This window comes from Conger conger, chromosome 1 (genome assembly GCF_963514075.1).
Source record: "Conger conger chromosome 1, fConCon1.1, whole genome shotgun sequence".
NCBI classification, from domain to species: domain Eukaryota; kingdom Metazoa; phylum Chordata; class Actinopteri; order Anguilliformes; family Congridae; genus Conger; species Conger conger.
The window spans coordinates 31,495,142-31,515,311 of NC_083760.1; the positions used below are offsets into that span (position 1 = coordinate 31,495,142).

A 20,170-nucleotide genomic window follows, 5' to 3' on the forward strand; every position below is an offset into this window, starting at 1 on the left:
CTTTTCAATAGAATTTCCATAAATCTCCCATAAAGCATAATTTCTACTGATGAGAAATTCAGGACAGACATGGCAAAAATGGGGAAATAAACCAAAACAATTTTTTGGGTGCTTATGAGCAAATACGGTTTTAAAAATGTGTATCTAGAGCAAAGGGTTAAGCTTAATATTATAATGCATCTCCTCATGGCGAAGTTCCCAGCATGAGATTGGACTAAAAGTAACAAATAATGCTATTATTGCATCTCTTTCCATGTTAGGATAGTGTAGCCTAATTTATTTAAATCTAGAAGGGAAACCAGAGGGGGAAGATCTGTTTAGCTACAGTAGCTGTTATCTCACTTCAATGGTAATTCACGGCGATAGCTGGTCACCATGGAGATGAGACCTGCCTGCGGCATTGGGCTACTGCTGTGCTTCTGCACCGATACAGAAATGAAGCAGCCACGCATAATCAACTTCCTGCCTATGGAAAGTTAGAGCTGCAAGAAACTTTCTCCCTTTGTACTACAGTCACATTCCAGCATGACGTGCCTCTCCACCGTCCAAGTGTCCCCACAGCAGGCTCTGCACCTGCTGACTCAAATAAGGTTCCACATGTTTACATGAAGTTACAAGAAGTAAAAAAGTTATTTCAGAACAAGTAAATCCTGATGGCTTGTGGGTTTATTTTGGTTTCATGTGTTGTCCTTATTGGAGGAATGTGTATGCCTCGAAATTACAGAGTTAGGATCCGCTGTGGGGGAAACATCCATTAGGAAATAAAGCCAGATCATTTAGACTTCAGTGTCTTGGATGAGTGTGTAATTTCATGCAGCAAAATTTACTACATCACCTGCATGTATCTTGAGAGGTGTGATGGAACTGCAGAATTATGTGCAAATCGCTATGCTGTTCCAGCAAGGGGGATGGGGGCCACACTGATATCATGTACAGCAGGGGCGCCCAATCATGAAGGCCCAAGAGTATGCAGGTTTTCTAGCTCTCAGTTTTCTAGCTCTCATTTGTTAATTTGCCCTTTCTTTTAGTCAGCCATTATGCAAAGCCTCCATCTGCATTATCAAGACAAATGACATCCGTTTTGATGGACACACAAGTTCACTCCATACTCATAATGTAAACACGGGGAAGTGGCCACTTAACCATTAAATGTTGGTCATTTAATGTTAATGCGCATATACTACCTCATGCAAAAAAACATTTCTGGTTTAAGATTAATTCATAAAAAATCTTTTAAAATGTACCCACACTGAGCAGGCTTTAGTTGCAAGTATGAATACATACAAATTTATGGAAATTTAATTGTACAAAGCAATGATGTAGATGCTCTGGAGGAGCACAAAACATAAAATATTGACACACATCTGTGTACCAAATGAATGATTTATACTGCATGAATAAATAACAATACATATCCACAGGGCACATTCTTGCCAATAGAATACAATGCAAATGGTATCTCTTCATTACAATTACTGTACATCTTACTGCACCATTATTGCCTTCTGATCTCTGCACAAATCTCAGTAAAGTCATGAAAATAAATGACTTAATAGATCAAGCTGTTCAGTTCACTTAAAAAGATTGTGTCCAGCCTATGGACCTCTTTGTATTTTCTTTGTCTTGATTGTGTCTATATTGATTTAGCTACTGGTGTTAAGATGAATTTACCCGCTGAATATCAATACATCTGTTATATTCTACTGAGTGGTTTGTGTTTAACCATAGCATAACAAATCTTACGAGACATGTAGATTACAAATATAACTATATACGGATATACGGATAGAAGTCTTAAGACACCCTAGACCAATGTTTCCCAACTCCAGTCCTCGGGACCCACATGCCAGAAGGTTTTTGTTGTAACCAGTAACTCACACACCTGATTTAATGATTGAACCAATCAAACCACAAAAATGCCCTTGATTAGTTAAATCAGGTGTGTGAGCTACTGGTTACAACAAAAACCTTCTGGCAAGTGGGTCCCGAGGACTGGAGTTGGGAAACACTGCCCTAGACATTATTATATATATGTTTCTTTTCTTTGTGTGTGTTAGTATAAAAGAACATATTTGAGATTTCTAAATATTCATTATCCAAAAGATTTAATTTTACAGAGACATTTTTGTATTTAATTTTAAAAAGTAACATATTACTGTCAGCAATTTACTACTTTTTACATAAAAACTTGATCAAGGCTGTCTGAGATCAGAAGCAAGGAGCCAACCAAAGTCCTGTGGCACGTTCTCTAACATGCTTGGAACAACCTCCCTGCTGATTGTCTTATAGAACTGCAGGACAGCGTTGGCTATCGCAGAGAAGTGATGAAGGGCGGTCACAAAAAATATTGATTTGATTGAGTTTTTAATTATTCTGGCAAATTACTAAAATGCAATGTAAAACGTATATTACGTTCATTTAGGACCTTTCATTTAATTATTTTTGAAAGAATCTTATCAGTACAGAATGTTATACAGGTGCCTAAGACTTTTGCACAATACTGTATACTCAGTGATATTTAGGTATTTACAAGACTTAGTTTTTAAACTTCTACTGCTGTAGCCTATCCACTTAAGAGTTATGATGCATTGTGTGTTCAGAGATGTTCTTCTGCATACCACTGTTGTAATGTGTAGTTATTTGCGTTACTGTCATCTTCCTGTCAGCTTTGACCAGTCTGGCCATTCTCCTCTTGTCTCTCATTAACAAGGCACTTCTGTCTTTGCAAACTCTAGAGACTAGTGCGCGTGAAAATCCCAGGAGATCAGCAGTTTCTGAGATACTCAAACCACCCTGTCTGCCACCAACAATCATTCCCATTCTGATGGTTGACGTGAACATTAACTGAAGCTCCTGACCCGTAGCTACATGATTGTATGCATTGCACTGCTGCCACACAGTTGGCTGATTAGATAATTGCATGAATAAGTATGTGTAAGACAGTAAAAATGTTCCTAATAAAGTTCTCGGTGAGAGTATTTCCACAGTCCTGGAATGGAACACAAATTGAAAGTTCCAGGATGATATTAAAATCTCTAAAACATATGCATGTGGGCTTTTACACCAACTGACACTTTGGCTATTTCTTAATAAGCAAATCAATGGCAGTCTGGACTGTTCTTCAGTCCAGATATGAAATGTTTTACAGTGAGCTAATCTACAAGTGAAACAGCCAATCAATCAATTAGCCAGGGCAATTTGTGAGTTGGTTCAGACTGTCCAGACACCACCTCCTGCAAGGACAGGGAAAATGTATCACTACCACCCACCCTCCCACCGGCACTTCAGGACCAAAACTACCGACACGTAGATGGAAGGAGCTTGCTGTTTTTTTTTTTTTTTGCTTACCTGCTTCTCTCTTCCTTTGCATGTGTTTTTGCATTTTACAAAACTCACCATGATACTTTTCACTCATCCCAGCTAGGGTTGCAAAGGAAGGGAATTTTCCAGATAACTTTTGGACATTCAGAAATTTTTCTCAAGACACAACACGAATTGAATCACAAATTGAGGAAGATTGTCTAGATTCTCCAGAGAAGATGAAGCTAGCTGCGGTTGAGATAAATAATTAGCCATCTTATTTGAGTCAATAGAGTAATTATTCCTAGTACATAGGCCTACCTAATGTGCTGTCTTAAATGAAAGGAAAGGATTAAAACATATCAGGGTTCTTCCCAGAATTTTTTAACACAGTGGAGCTTGTGGGTTCGAATGGGACATGAGCACTGGCAAAGGAGACGTGGTTGGTTATTTAGGATAATAAGCTTTTGCACCGTAAGTCATTTCCTGCTTTCCGGAGCATTACAACCACCCAAAAAAGACAAATGTCCCTCTACAAGATGTATGACTTCATTTCTTAATATAAATAAATTATTTTCATAATAAATAAATAAATACATTTATTTTGCCCCATAATTTTCATGTGTGGTCTTCCTTCTTTTATCATTTTAAATGTTCATGTAGTTTATATTAATGTTTAAATTTATTTAGCAAACTCTGTAGAAACTAACTTACATATATATAACAGAACATGGATATGTATCACATATTATTATACCTTAAGAAACATACCATTACGGAGAAATTTACAAGCATTCTTCAGTACTAAAAAGCATATTAATGCTGTTATTGCTGCTAGGGATAAGTGTGGAGGCAGTCAAACATGAAGCAAACAACGTGACTGACAACCACTGACAGATTAAAACAATACCCTACTGGCACAATCCATACAGACTGATTCAATTTATTTTGCACATCATGCAACTTGTCTATAAACCTCAGGACAAAGATTAAAATAGACTGGCACTGCATTTTGGAGAATCCTTTTAGAAATAATAATGTTGCTCGGTGAGTGGATTTCAACATAATTATAAAGATTGATCAGTTCAGCAGTGTATTAGACTTTTCATTCTGTTAACAACGTATGTTTAATTCTCAGGGGGAATATTTATTTTTCTGAATGACTGTGCTCAGTCACCGAGTTTGTCTCTATTCTTCTCCACGACAACATTAGGTGTTGCCAATTTAAACCAATCGCTAATATTACTCACCTTTTCAGTCTTGAAAAGGTAGACTTAGTTAACTCCCAAAGGCTATCTCTTAAATATCTCATAAAACAATATAATAAACAAGATTAAATTATTATTAGCAGTAACCTCATTTACCATACTCTCATTCAGCACTTTTTCTTAATTGTATTTTGTGTTCAAGTGCAAATTCGCTTAATAGTTACTAACCAGCTAGCATGAACAACAATGGCCATGTCATCACTTAGAATGGATCACCTTTACACGCCGCACTGTGTAAAATACTACACTTTGTCCAACACATATGTAAGTATCAATTAACACACATTCTTCTCATGAATCAGACTTTTTGCTTTAAAGCACAAGCTAATACCTGCCACTGAACTAGTCATTCTGAAAGTGGCTGATTTTATACAAGCATCAAAAACATTCTTCATCGCACACAAACAAAAATGCCAGGGCCAATAGAAAATATATTGCATATCTGAAATATCGAAAAGTTCCAGAGAATGAGCACTTCCTTCAATGCCATTACTGTGAAACATCTGATAAAGTCAAAGAATGTATTCTGATTGGATGGCCTTACAACCCTCATGGCCCCGGTGAATAACCAGCATCAACTTTCTTTTTCCTTGTGAAGTAAACACTTTGTGAAGTAACTCTTCCCTTAAAACTGATAATACCAATCTTTCCACCAGCTATAGGAGAACACAGAGATTACTCACTGTATGAAGATCAGAGAAATGAAGGCAAATCCTGCCATCACGATGAAGACCATCCCAGGGAATGATGTCAAGGTCAGAGGGTATATGCCATTGAACAGCACCGCAGAAACAATGATGCACAATGCCTCCATCGAAGCCATAAAGGAAAACATGGCACCTTTAAATTGAATACAGAAAAAAAAAAAAAAAACGGCGTTCATATAAATGCCATGTCAAGGATGTCACAAAATATTGAATGGTGTGCCAGAGAGAACAGTGATTTCCATCTTTTAGTAACAGGCTTGTCCTTGTGATTGACTGCTTCCCAGCTAGAGCCGTATCAGTTGAGGAATATGCAGACTGTTCTTGCACAAAGCCCAAGATAAAACGAGTTTTTATTGAAGCAAGACTCCGCAGTGTGCATTTTCCCTTTGAGTTCCATTTTTTAAAATCAGCTAAAATGAAATACGGATAGCACTGGCATACACATGAATGCATAGCTCAATACACGGGTATACTACAAATACACCTATGGATCTGTATTAGGTATTATAGAAGAGAGACAAAGTTGTGTGGAGAATGTGTGGACAAGTAGATGTTAAAAGCTCACCTTGCTCATTGAGGTCGACGATAGCAGAAGACAGAGATCGGATCACGGCCTGAGGGATTCCAGACGGTGCCCCCACCACAGCCACTACAGGGAGGGGAACACAAAAACAGGGACTGTGAACTCTTCAGAGACATTTTCCAAGTTTTCATATTTGAAGCTAGAGAGAACAGAAGCAATGAAAAGAAGAAATGACTCACACTGCTCCAAAAAACAACAGTTTTTATTGTACCATATGGAGGGTTAACGCCTCGACCACAACGGTCTGCATCAGAAACAAATTCTGAGCTCCTAGCTGCAAATTTGTAACTGCACCATAAAATCTGAATACGTGTTCACATGATTCATAGGGTAGGTCAGGACCACTTGTAAATGTTCTTCTAATCTGAGAAAAAATTCTAAATATGAGAAAATTGGTGAATGCACCGGGTTATTTTAAATCGCTCATACCAGCGATTTAAGAACAAATCTTTAGTTCTTGTATGAAAGGGTTCTTGCATCAGGCCAAATGTGTTAATATGAGATCTTTTTATGCAGTGCAAGCAGATCTGGTCTAATGAAAAACTTAATGCAGCCTCCAAAATTATTTACACTTTTGACAAAGATGAACAGTTAAAGGCTGTATCAGGTTAATAACACTGATACTGAGCAATATTTGAGTTTTCAAACATGTTGAAAATATTGTACTTTGAGTACATTGCATACCTTCCTTTTTCAAGGATAACCAAGTCTTCAATAGTCAGTGAATGTACTGTATAGTTGGGGATCTTTGACCATTTCACCACAGATAATCTTTCAAGATCCTTCATATTCGTTGCTTTGCAGTTGTCGACTGTCTTCTTCAATTCAACCCAAATAAGTAAAAAGTAACTTTGTGGTCAGCTTACTATGTTATTCATTGATTTTGTTATGCCCTGGTTCCTTGTCTTGCCAAGAGGATCAGTCCATGGAGAGTTTCAATCTTGAATTTTGGAAACATTTCACAGTTGAGGCTGATGGGACTCTTTTTCTTTTTCCTCACTTCAGTAGATCTCACAGAGCTGTTGCTCCCCAATATTTTTACACTTATAAACCATTAGTGCAGCGACCTAATGCACCTTGTCATTACTTTGTGTAAATGTACTGTGAACAGCCCCAAACTGGCAGGGGGAAGGCTTCCAATCATGTTTGTTTTATTTCCTATAAATATCTCATTCGATTTCACATAAGCTATCAGAATGAAAAAGCTCCAACAGATTACCATCTTCTTTATTAAAATCAGAATTAATATGCAAGAACATACATAATCTAATTGTTGTAGTATTTGTATGTATTTCGCAACCTAAAACTAAAAATACTAACAACAACCTTCCCCCCCCCCAATACAAAAGTAGTGAAACTACAGTGTCCTGCTTTAGAAATCTAGCATTCCAACAGTGTCCGGAATTACAAATTGGAAACAATGTTTTTCTCAACAAAAAAAATGAGCAGACAGCCATTCATTGCAGGAGGTTAGAAGGGGGGTTAATGCCAACGTGTTTAGCTGTACAACTACAACAAGGTGCTGGCACACCGGCATTAGAATGGAGGAGATGATGCCTGGAGGCTGCTGCCCTTCCCTTCATTATGCTAGAAAACTAATAGGGAGGAATGCAGATTCTGTGGCCCCTGCTGATAATTCAACAGAGGAATGCTCATCCTTTTAAGTCACTTTTTATCTTTCCCATTGAACGCAATAACACTCACCTTCCAAAACCCTTTCCTTCCTTCCTCATACAACAGACATCGGGAGTCCGTTACCAATTACTGTACAACTGCTCAGATTTGAGTTTGATTATGATGAGGCAATCTTATATTGGTTAGTGAACTGCGTATATTGTTGGTTGTGTAATAGGCTGTAAAGGTTCATGGTTATACCAGGGCTTGAACCATATGGGACGAGATGTACAGAAACTATACATGGGCTAAACTGCAATAACAGGAACAATTTGTCCTGCACATTTTTAAAAGATGAAACCCATTGAAACACAAGTCTGTCTCATTATGATCCTAAATGCATCGGCATACAGTAACTGATAATTGCTAAGCTTTAACTATACGGTGATTTTTTTTCCACTGTAAATTAAATACAGTGAGACTGTAAATTGCCTATTTTTTACTTATTGGTCTTCTGCAGCTGTAGCCTATTCACTTACAGGTTTGATGTGTTGTGTGTTCCGAGATGCTGTTCTCCATACCACTGTTGTAATGTGTGGTTATTTGTGTTACTGTCACCTTCCTGTCAGCTTTGACCAGTCTGGCCCTTCTCCTCTGACCTGAAGAGTTCTCATTAACAACAAGTTTCTTCCCGCAGAACTGCTGCTCACTGGATGTCTTTTATTTTTCGCACCATTCTCTGCAAACTCTAGAGACTGGTATGCGTGAAAATCCCAGGAGATCAGCAGTTCCCACCCTGTCTGGCACCTGCATTTGTGTATAAATTTGTCTTAAAACATGGTCTGATCTTCCTCTAAGTTACAATATTAAACGATACACAATCTGTTTTAACTAATAACACACAAATTATTGTATTGTTCTTGTCCATATTGAATACATCATTCAAGCACTGGGATGGAAAAAGTATGTGAACCCCTAAGCTAATGACTTCAACAAAAGCAAATTGGAGTCAGCAGTCCGCAAACCTGGAGCCCAATAAATGAAATGAGATTAGACGTGTGGGTTAGAGCTACATTGACTCACAGTATAAAAAACACTCAAACATTTTGAGTTTACTATTCACAAGAAGCATGCAACAGAACCATGCAACAGAACCGAGCAACAGCTGAAGGCTTGAAGGAATCATTGGAACTGTTTAGCATCTCTGTTCATGAGTTTACCGTATGCAAAACATTGAACAGGCACGGTGTCGATGGTAGGACACCACGGACAAAGCCACTTCTCTCCAAAAAAACATCTATGTGTACCTGAAGTTTGCCAAAGAGCAGCTTCACACACTACAATGCTACTGGGAAAATGTTTTGTGGACTGATGAAACTAAGGTTGAATTGTTTGGGAAGCAGAACAGGCCCGGATTTTGGTATGGGCGACATGGGCAGCCTCTTGCCGGGGGAGCTGAAGGGGGGGGGGGGGGGGGGGGGTTCGCCAAGGATGCCATACAAGCTACAAACTGGAAATAGCGTAAAAAGGGGTACTGCATATCAGCATGAAAACAGCCTCCCAACAGGGAAGTATGGCGGAGGGAACATCATGATTTGGGTCTGCTTTGCTGCCTCAGGGCCTATCTTACAGGATAATGTCAGGGTGGCTGTCCAGCAGGACAATGACCCTCAACATCGAAGAAAATATACTACAGAATGGCTTCAAAAAAATACAATCTCCCTTTGGAGTGGCCCAGTCAGAGCCCAGACCTTAACCAAACAGAGATGCTGTGGAATGATCTCACGAGAGGCGTTCACACGAGACATCCAAAGAATATGGCTGAGCTGAAGCAGATTTTGAAGGAAGAATTGTGTTGGTCTATACTTGTGGCTTAGATGAAGACCAGAACACATTTTATGACCAATTCATGCAGAAAACCAGGTAATTCCAAAGGGTTCACATACTTTTTCTTGAAAAATATATAAATTCATTCTTACCCAGGTAGGTATATGCCTGTCTACAGATCTAAAGCCTACATGAACACTACTAGAAGATTCATGTGACAGATGACAGATGTGCTATGTGCATTAACAAAATTAACATTATTACACAACCAGGACACTCTAAATGAGACATACTATATGAAATGAAAGGTGACAGAATGTAAATAATGAGTTCATGTTTGTTGACTGTTTCTGAATGTATGTATCATACGTAATATTTAAAAGGATGTTATGTAAGGGCCTATGGAGACTTACAGTGGCTTCAGTATTCAGACCCCTTCACCTTTTTCACACTTTATTGTGTTGCAGATTTAATTTGAAATGGATAAAATTGCCATTTTTGCCCATGGATCTACACTCAATAACCCATAATTCCTTTTTGCAAATGTATAAAATAACTTTCTCATTTACATAAGTATTCAGACCCTTTGCCATGGCACTCCAAAAAGTCGTCAGGTGCATCCTGCTTGCTTTAATCATCATTGAGATTAGATTAGAACTTGGTAGAGTCCACCTGTGACAAATGTAATAGATTGGAAATTGTTTAGAAAGGCACACCTGTGTATAAGATCACACAATCCACACTGCATGTCAGGACAAAATCCAAGCCATGAAGTCCACAGAACTCCCTGTAGACTTTGTGGTGATGCATAGATCAGGGCAAGGGTATAAAAGCATTTCTAAAGGTTTGAGTGCTCCCAGGAGCACTGTGGTCTAAATGCATTTGAAATGGAAGATGTTTGGAACCACCAAGACTCTTCTAGAGTTGGCAGTCCGGCCAAACTGAGTAACTGGGCAAGAAGGGCCTTGGTCAGGGAGGTGACCAAGAACCCAATGGTCACTCTAACAGAGCTTCAGAAGTTCCGAAATCTGCAGAGGTGGGAGAATATGGCGGAAGGACGACCATCTAGCACTCCATCAATCAGGCTTTTATGGTACAGTGGCCAGATGAAAGCCACCCTTGACAGCCTGCTTGGAGTCTGCCAGGAAAATATGGGATAAACTGCCCAAATTTTGGTGTGCAAAGCTTATAGAGAGTTACAGTACCCGAGAAGACTCAAAGCTGTAATTACTGCCAACGGGGCATCTACAAAGTGCTGAATGTAGAATCACTTTTCATTGTGGGTTATTGAGTGTAAACTGATGGGCAACAATGGTCATTTCATCCATTCAAAATTAAATCTACAACACAATAAGGTGTGTATAAGGTGAATACTGAATAATGGGTCTGAATACTCTCTGAACCCTCTGTAACTTACAAGACCTGTTACCAGTTATTTTAATTAAATCAAATACAGAAAGAAACAGATTGTGGCAATGTACTATTCTATGTAGAAATAGAGTTTCCTTTTCCAACCATTCCGACATTTTAACATATGGCTTAAATCATGTGCAGCTGAAAAAAAACAAGCAAAGCATTACAGGGAAGCCTGTCTCCTGCTCTTATTTTCTGCAATGACATTTTTGGAAATTCCCAAGCACAATTAGAGGCCACTTTGTGAAACCATTGGTGCACTGAACCACAACCCTTGTACTATTGACTTCGACTTTCAATATATTCAGCCTATTACACAATATTTTAAAATATTGGAAAATGAAACACGTTAGAAGACAGCACTGAGACTTGAGAAGGTGAAGACAAAGCAAGAAATGTTCTCTTACCCAGGAATACCATCCATGTGTTTGTGGAAAATGCCATTAGAACATATGACGCTGTCCTGAAGAATGCACTCATTTTGGCCAGCGTCATCTCTCCGAAGTATCGCAACAGCAGTGGAAAGATCCCCATCAAGGAAAATCCCTGGGGAAAACATGAATCCAACATTAATCAATTCATCCTTAACTGTCCGTAAATGGTGTTTCCCATGAGCTCACTATACTGTGCTGTGACAGCGTTTGAAGTTCTGATTTAATCTTTGTGCTTATGTGTGTGTTCAGTATTGATTTCATATCTATCGCTACAAGTGTAAGAAAACAGTAGTGAAACCACTTTGTATATCCTGTTGGGACTGTTGCAAACACAAACAAGGCTGTAGGCAAAAGGGCAAAAGCAATCAACGGGTGGCCTGTAGCGTAGTGGTTAAGGTACAAGACTGGATCTACACAGCCGTTGGGCCCTTGAGCAAGGTCCTTAACCCTGCATTGCTCCAGGGAAGGATTGTCTCCTGCTTAGTCTAATCAACTGTACGTCGCTCTGGATCAGAGCATCTGCCAAATGCCATTAGTGTAATGTAACTCATATCGATCAACCAATCAAAACATTAGGCGCACCCACTGGGTTTGATGGGTGATGTTGACAGATTTAATTATTTCACAGTGCAAACAGGATTAATTAAACAGTATAATACAAATTTATGTTGTTTTTAACCCCTTGAGTATCGCCTCTTTTCTTGACACAAGCTTGAAAATAACATACCAAATATAAAATGGTTACTATTCTTGAACCCTTTTCAATACAGACATAATCCTGGTCTTTAACCCTTTGGGCTTTTCCAAGAGTTAGAACTACTCTAAATATTACAAAAGCAAAGTTGCAGAAGCCCAAACACAGTGAAATAGCTTTTATTCTCACTGAAAATATTTTCTGTTTTTGAATGGATACAGATTACTGTGGCTGTGGCTGATCCGGTCAGAAACACAATGGAGCCACAACACTGAACAAATCCTCTTTCAAATTTGATGACAATATCACCACATATTACTTTACATTTTTTAAAGCTATGTCTTACTAAATTATATTATGGGTCTGATGAGGTCTAAAATACTGCATTTTGTTTACTATACAACACTTTTTATCCTGCTTCCCACTGCCCTGTGTCAACATCCCTCTCCTTGCACTCTGCTCAGACAGCAACAGGTTGGGAAGATCATTCAAAAGTACAATAATGACAATCATAACATCTTGTATACTGATATATTCATTGAGGTCCACTGATTGAAGTACCCAACCCCCATCAAGTCAATCACATTCAACAATTTCACATGCTATTTATGATTCAAAAGCAGGCTGGCTTCTTATTCATAAGCTTAACGAATAATAATATAATATTTTAAGAATGTATTTAGATGCTCACCCTAAACCCTTCACTCAGTACTCAAACATTCCTTGGAAAGGAATAGCAAAGTAAATGTAATTGTTGTATAATTTCAAAAATGTTGGCATAAAATCTCAAAAACTGTTTTCGCTGAAGCGCAACAGTCTCCATATATGAATTGAAAATGCCACAATTTTGTTAGGCTTACATAAGCATGTTCACATCTGCGTAACAAATTATTCTCTGTTGGAAATATTATGTCATTAGTTATATGCTTTTTGTAGTTGATTGCGCATGGATGAGGAGAACATCGATACTTAACAACCTTATTATGGTTACCGGTCAGAGAAGCTCAGAGTACGTGAGCTCACATTGTACCAGAGTGTCTATACAAAATAATAATAATAACATTCTTATGTACCAGAGAAATTTGCAGGTGTGCCAGTGATCGTGGCTGAGGTGGGGGGTTGACATTATGCATTTAAGGAGGAGAAACCTTGGGTGTACCAATCAAAAACTGGGTGTGCCTAAACTGGCTAAGAAACTCGGGGCAAAGCGCTGCTACAGCTGTATTTAAAAGTCATATGGTACAGAGCTGATATAAGCATCTACAGCTTAAGTCATAAAAAAATGATTGTGGTATACAAGTTGGATTATGGTTCCCAATCAACAAATGAACAGGCTTTTTCCTCTCTTGCTCTTATGAAAGACTTGGGACACAGTGACTAACTTCACCTTCATTACTGCACACACTGGTTTGATTTAATAATCCTGAGTGGCCCCCCCCTCCCCAATTTTCTGAAGGAGACATAATTGGAATGCATAAACATTGTCCCGAAAAGGTCAGCATACTACGTTTTAAGTTTAATGAACTCATTAAAGCCTGTGGTGTTTAATAATTCTGAGTGGACCCAATGCCACCCTAATTATGAGTCGGTCCAATCCCTAAGCCATTAAAAAAAAACCAATAATGGAACATGAATTCAAAGTGCAAAGGTCCTGAGACATTCATGTGTGCTTTAATATGCAAAGTCAAAGTAATCCTGGCCGTGTGTATTTGCCATATTACATATGTTCTCCATTAAGGAGCAGCACAATTTGACAACCCAAAGAACTACACAGCTGGAGGAGGTCCATAGAGAGCTTTCCATGTTTTCTGAAACAGCAGTACAAGTAGTACAAATTCACAGGTATCCTCCGATCAATGATATTTTGGTGAAATGTTAAAAAAAACATTATCCGAGTACTCCTATCACACAACACTATTTTATTCCACGATAAAACAATACCATTATCAAGGAAGATATATTTCTTTAAATTCAATTCCATTTTATTTGTGCAGCGCTTTTCACAACACAAATTGTCACAAAGCGGCTTTACAAAGAACGCTGGCCTGAGACCATGACCCAGGACATGTTATTTTCTTACAGTATCTCATTATGTAAAATTCAAGTCACAGTACCAGAACATTCGCAGTTGACCCACGTTTTGTCAATGCAAGGAGGAGTCTCTTCACTCAACAGGTAAATTGGGTGATTTGCTGAGGATTCATGCTGTATGTTCTCTCAAACAGCCACATTTTCTGTGAGAAACAGACCATAGGGAAACCATACAGAAGGTGCCACTTTGGATGCAATCAATGGCATGGCATAAAAAAGAGATACTGTATATAGATTCCCAATTATACAATATTACTTTGTGTTATGGGCCTCCGTAGGTCATCCTGTATTCCTCTGGTGCAATTTTACAAGAATAAAAGGTAGCAAATGAACAACACTGATTTTGTGGCATGTTAGCTTTGACAACCTCAGAGCCTAAAATAACCCCCACTGTGTGCTTGCAAGGAGGTGAAAACACATCAATTTAGGCGGAATGAAGTCATGAAATCTTGCCAGCATGCCGGGAAGCATGTGAGGATACAAGCTCAATATATCTCTATCACAGGAAAAGAAGAATGAGCAGAGGTTACAGAGTGCAAAAAAAGTGATGCTAATTGGCATCATTCAAGCACAAGAAGTTTTCTGGTTTCTCTTCCTGGTTTTAGTATCTAAAATCCCACAAAACATTTGCAAAGAGCAGTGGGGCAGTGAGTCCCTCAACCCTCCGCTTCCTGTGATCAGCTCTCTGTGTTAACATTTAGCAACATCACCCAATTTCACAAGGGAAATCCAGCTCGGAAAAATAGCAGTTAGACCCTAAAATATGCATATAAAAAAATATTTTTTTTAAAATTATTTTATTAGCCATTTACAACCACATTCCGTGATATAAACAACAGCTGTTAAATGTTTTGAGCTCATTCCAATCACAAATTGACATTTTTTCTACTCCTTGCCACTTCTCCAAGAGAGGGGAGAGAGGCTAGAGGCAGCCCAATCGGTCCCAACCTATACAGCACATACCAATGTTCCTCATGAGGCCTTAACTGCACTAAGTAAAACCCAGAGCCCTCCCAAATCTGAGAACATGGACTGCGGCAAAAAGAGCCGTTACTCAGCACAGTTATCCAAGCTAACTCAGTAACTCTGCTTCGTGAAATACCCCCCAGGTTGCAGAATAACTAAAAATAAAATGGAGACATGTCAGAGACATAGGCCAAACAATAGGCTTACAAAAAAAACAAAAAACTGGTGGGGACATTTGGAAGAAAGAGAGCATTTGTCTATATTTGGGATCATTGCCTTGCTGTGGCATGAAGCACCGTCCAATGAGTTTGGAAGTATTTGAGTGACCTTGAGCAGATAAGATGCTTCCGTGCACTTCAAATTCTGCTGCTGCCATCAACAATTACATTATCAATGAAGGCAAGTGAACCAGCACCTGTGGCAATCAAAAGCCTAGAATCATTACATTACATCACAAGGCATTTAGCAGATGCTCTTATCCGGAGCGACGTACAACAAAGAATCAAACTTAGATACTGAAATGTTTCTTATACCTACAAGGAAGCAGTTCAATACACCTGACTAATCAGAAACAGCTGAGAAACTGTCCAATTACCTTTGGTCCCCTAAAATGGAGGGACCATATACAAAAAAGGATGAAATTCCGTAAGTGACAGTCTGTACTTTAACCTTGCTTTCATCATTTCATTTCAAATACTATGTGCTGGAACACAGAGCCAAAAGAATAGAAATTGTACCGTTGTCTAAATACTTAAAGACTGCACTGTATTTAATTTAATATGACAAGAGCGTTACTACATCCCCAAACACAGGATTACGATACTAAAATCATTTGAAGGCTTCTGTGAACCAAAACATGAGGCTGGTTTCCCAGACAAGGATTAAGTCTAGTTCAAGACTAAGTTTTCATTTTTAGTGGATCTCCACTCGGGGAATGTTTTAGTGCAAGATAGACTTTAGAAACCAGTCCATGGTGTTTTTAATCAATGAATAATATAATTTTGTGTGTTAAATTAATGTCCTGCCTCTTCCCTGGATTAACTACTGCTTTTTTTGACTGCGCCTTGGCTCAAGTTTCTTTGAATCACTGTCCTCTTCAATCACTCAAAGTGGTTGCACACAATATTGTGACTGCAACCATAAACAGACTTCAACATCAAAACTTGATGCAGTTTCGTACCGTCTTCTACTTTTGCTTGCTCTTCTTCAATAAAATACATTCACTCTGATCACCACCATCTTGTTTTCAAACCATAGGCTACTACACATTGTGCTACCGGAGAGTACAAGCAATAGTGCCAAGCATTCTAAAATAGTGAATCGAGCTCAGGGAAGCCAAAACTGAATGTCCTCGTATAAGGATACAGGGTAAACAAATACAGACTTTTTGGTTCAGTGACATTTTGAAGAATGTTATAGTAATTACTTCTAATTTCATGAACTAATGTTAATATCAAGTCTCCCGAAGGAAATACATTTTTGTAAGGAATTTTAAAGGTATTTAGGCATTTTGTGAGCCACCCTGTGTAATCACTAAAATATATGCAGAAGGTGAAAACAGTATTCGCCTGCCCCATTGCTGGAGGAAAACCAGTCACCATCTAAATGGGTGCACGTTATCCTGAAGATGAAGACACGTATGGCATTTATGGTATGAACGGCTACTGCTGGGACTTGGAATGGTTGCAGGCCTATTTCATGCTTGATAGGAGCCACTTTCAACCTGTTCTTTTTTGTTTTGTTTTTTTCTTTTTTAGGCACAGATGCATTATTGCCTGTGAAAGCAGCATATACAGACAGGCAGTCATTCAAGGAGAAAGCCTTGCAATCCGTCTCAGATGAGTACCTGCGCATGGGAAATGACTAATCGTTAAGAATTGTAAAATAAATGGCAGAGATCAAATACATTAAATTCTGCGGATTATAGACACAAAGATAAGAACAGCCACATAACACTTATCTGAAACATTTTTTTCAGATAACTTACTATTTACTACTTACTAAAATATAATCTAATTGGTTCCAATTGGAAAATTATTGTTAATTAAAAAGAAATATACATAAATATCCATGATAGCAAGCACTCAAATAAAATGTTCACCTAATTCACATTTATTGCAAATCACAATGCTAAAATATACCTGATGGATAAAATGCACAATTCCACTAACACACAAGTACATGTCCAAGAAAGTAGTAGAAGTAGATAACTCAGAAGGAATCAATATCATGTAACACCCAATGACATTGCCTTACATATTTATTTTATGTCGTAAAAAACAGCCCTGCTAAATGATACAGTGACAGTCAACTGTATATGACAGATAGCAACAGTTTAATTCAGCAGGTAGACTCCGTACAATTACAAGGCATGGCAAATGCATATTGTTGCACATTACCCCAAGTCTTTTCTCTGAAACTAATCATTACACAATGAGCTTTTGTGACTTGCACATCGGTTTATGTGACATCTCCTCAATGCCAATTCAAAAACTGAGGGCCTGGAGGACTTTTAAGGTTCTAGTAAATACTCATCTTTTTATTGCTTATATATCTATGCAAATTGAAGAATAAAAAAAGCTTATGGCCAGTTGCAACAAAAATCATTTCTTTTTATTTCTGCCTAGATAAGACCCGCTTGGAATTCAAATGCAGTTTTTCGGACAGGGTTGTTTAAGGGCAATGTTTAAAGTCCAAAACTTTCTGATGCCTTAAAATGTCAAAACACAAAACACACTGGCTGAATTTGCAAATGGAAGATGTTACTTAAGGTTTAAGTAAGTTTCATGACCTGTATAAAATCATCATACTAGTCTGCTACTGTACTGAGATAACTACAACACGGGGAATATTTTAGCAATTGTCCCAGGTTAAGCAATGATAATATACCATAGCTATGCAATAGGGTGACAGAGGTGGCCTTTGTCATGCCCACTCAATCAGAATGATTGAAAATCACAAACAGCAGGCACTGCCAATAAATTATTATGATCCTTTATGGATTCTCCACAGCCAAACATATATGGAGCAACTTTGTAATAACCTCTAGCTAAATGTCAAACATATGATGAGAATGTATTTCAAATATTATTAACTTATTATCAGGTAGCCACTAGATAGTGATGATGAGGAGTCCTATCTACAAAAAAGCATTTGATGTCTTATAAACACAAAGGTGGATCACAGAAAAGAGATAACAGATGAATATTGAAAAAGTTGGATGGCTCAATTGTGAGAAAACGACTGACAACGGAACACAGTGAGTCTAACGTTACTATAGTGCAGTCCGTAAGTATTTGGACAGTGGTACAATTTCTGTTCTTTTGGCTTTTTATACAGCACATTTGATTTGAAATTAAATCATGAATATGAGGTTAAAGTGCAGATTGTCAGCTTTAATTTGAAGGCATCTACATCCATACCGGGTGATCCGTGTAAGAATTACATCCCAAAAGTCTCCGTTTTGGGGGACCAGAAGTAATTGGGCAGTTGGCTTCTCTGCAGTTTCTAATAATTCAGGTGTACTCAATCACTTCCTTCGTGTGAGTCTTGATTCTAGGCTTTTGAGTCTCGTTACTTGTGTTTGTCAACATGAGAACCAGAGTTGTGCCAATAACAGTTATGGAAGCAATTATCAGGAATCAGAAATCAGAAAAAGAAAAACTGTCTGAGACATAGGCCAAATAATAGGCTTACCAAAATAAACAGTTTGAAACATCATTAAGAAGAAAGAGAGCACTGGTGAGCTCAGTAGTTACAAAGGGGCTGGCGGGTCATGGAAGACCTCTAGAGCTGAAGACTAAATATGCTCTCCATAATGAATAAAAACCCCCAAATGTAGTCCCAATCCCAATGGACATCCATTCAAAGGCAGGTTTTTAGTATCACTTGTAGGACAACATCCAGACTCAGATGATGTTGATAGGTCACACATATAATGAAAGCAAAATGTATAAAAATACCCTTCAATAAAAACTCTGTGAAATAAAAAGACTTTGCTTTTACCATGTGTGAATTGCTCGACTACAAACAGAGGAAATAAAAAATTAATTCAGAAAACCAGGCAAGGTGATTGAGTGGGGGTGTACACCATTGCTCTCTTTCTTCTTCATGACGTTCCAAACAGCTCGCTTCTGTAAGCCTATTGTTCGGCCAATGTCTTGGATTGTTTTTTTATGTGTTTTTTCTCAGCCTCATAATGGCTTCCTTGACAAAAATCCTCAAAATCCTACAATCAGGACTAGATACTGAACAATTTAATATTCCTGCACTAAGGAAGTAATTGAATACACCTGAAAAATCTAAAACAGTTGAGAAGGCAACTGTCCAATTACTTTCGGCCCCATAAAATGGAAGGACTTTGTATAAAAAGGTATGGACTTCTTACATGGATCACCCAATATATGATGTAAATAGCCTCGAATTAAAGGTGAGTCTGCACTTTAACCTCATATTCATTGTTTCATTTCAAATCCAATGTGCTAGAGTACAGCAACAAAATAACAGAAATTACACTACTGTCCAAATATTTACGGACTGCACTGTATGAATGTTAAGTTACTTACACTGCCACTGATAGCTAAATAATGACAGGGTGCATTATCAGACCGTTATTAGGCTATTACATTAGCTAACTAGCGTGGTGCAGTTGTGCAGTTTTTGTAGCAATACTTGTTACCTACAGGTAGCTAGGTGGGAACTTGGTGATTCAAATCAGGAAATCTATAAATTAATAGCATAAGTCTACGCTTTGTATCCATAGCCTCTAGACATTACATAACATTACATGCTAGCCTAGTAGTATGAACGTTACTACGTGAGCTGTGTCCTTGCCAAATCTTGCCTCTTTTTTGGGCTTTTTGGTCAGATGTATTGTGTAGGCCTTGGCAAGCTATAGGTTTAGGTGACCATCTCTTTACATCAGTTTACCTTGACATACGTAGCCAAAGTTCTACAATCCAATAGCGTCTACTGTCCACTGGTCCCCGATCACTGCTACAAAATAAGTTTCGGATAATCAATAATACAATTACCTGTACAACGGAAATCCCTCTAATTGGGCTTAAACTGCTGAGAAAACATCATGCTACACATTTAGATCACATTCATATTTGATTATACTGACATTCCTTTTCTAAACCTACTAAAGTACTTACTAACAACAGCATCCGTGTAGAGTTGAACACACCGTACATCTCTGTGGTGAATTCTCTTGGTTTATATGTCAGATAGAGGAGTAAGATAGACTGTTCACCTGGGAAAAGGAGAGCACA

The 20,170-nt window shown here is 38.2% G+C and overlaps 1 protein-coding gene across 1 annotated transcript in view; it reads right to left on the bottom strand.

Moving 5' to 3' along the window:
- zgc:174356 (uncharacterized protein LOC100137120 homolog) overlaps positions 1-20,170 on the bottom strand; it is a 50,510-nt gene that overhangs the window by 20,181 nt on the left and 10,159 nt on the right. The window contains exons 3-6 of the mRNA XM_061239781.1: positions 20,054-20,151; positions 11,120-11,258; positions 5,841-5,924; positions 5,252-5,408 (exon numbers count right to left, since the gene is read on the bottom strand). Coding sequence (XP_061095765.1) covers positions 5,252-5,408; positions 5,841-5,924; positions 11,120-11,258; positions 20,054-20,151 — 478 coding nt within the window. The remainder of the gene's footprint in view (positions 1-5,251; positions 5,409-5,840; positions 5,925-11,119; positions 11,259-20,053; positions 20,152-20,170) is intronic.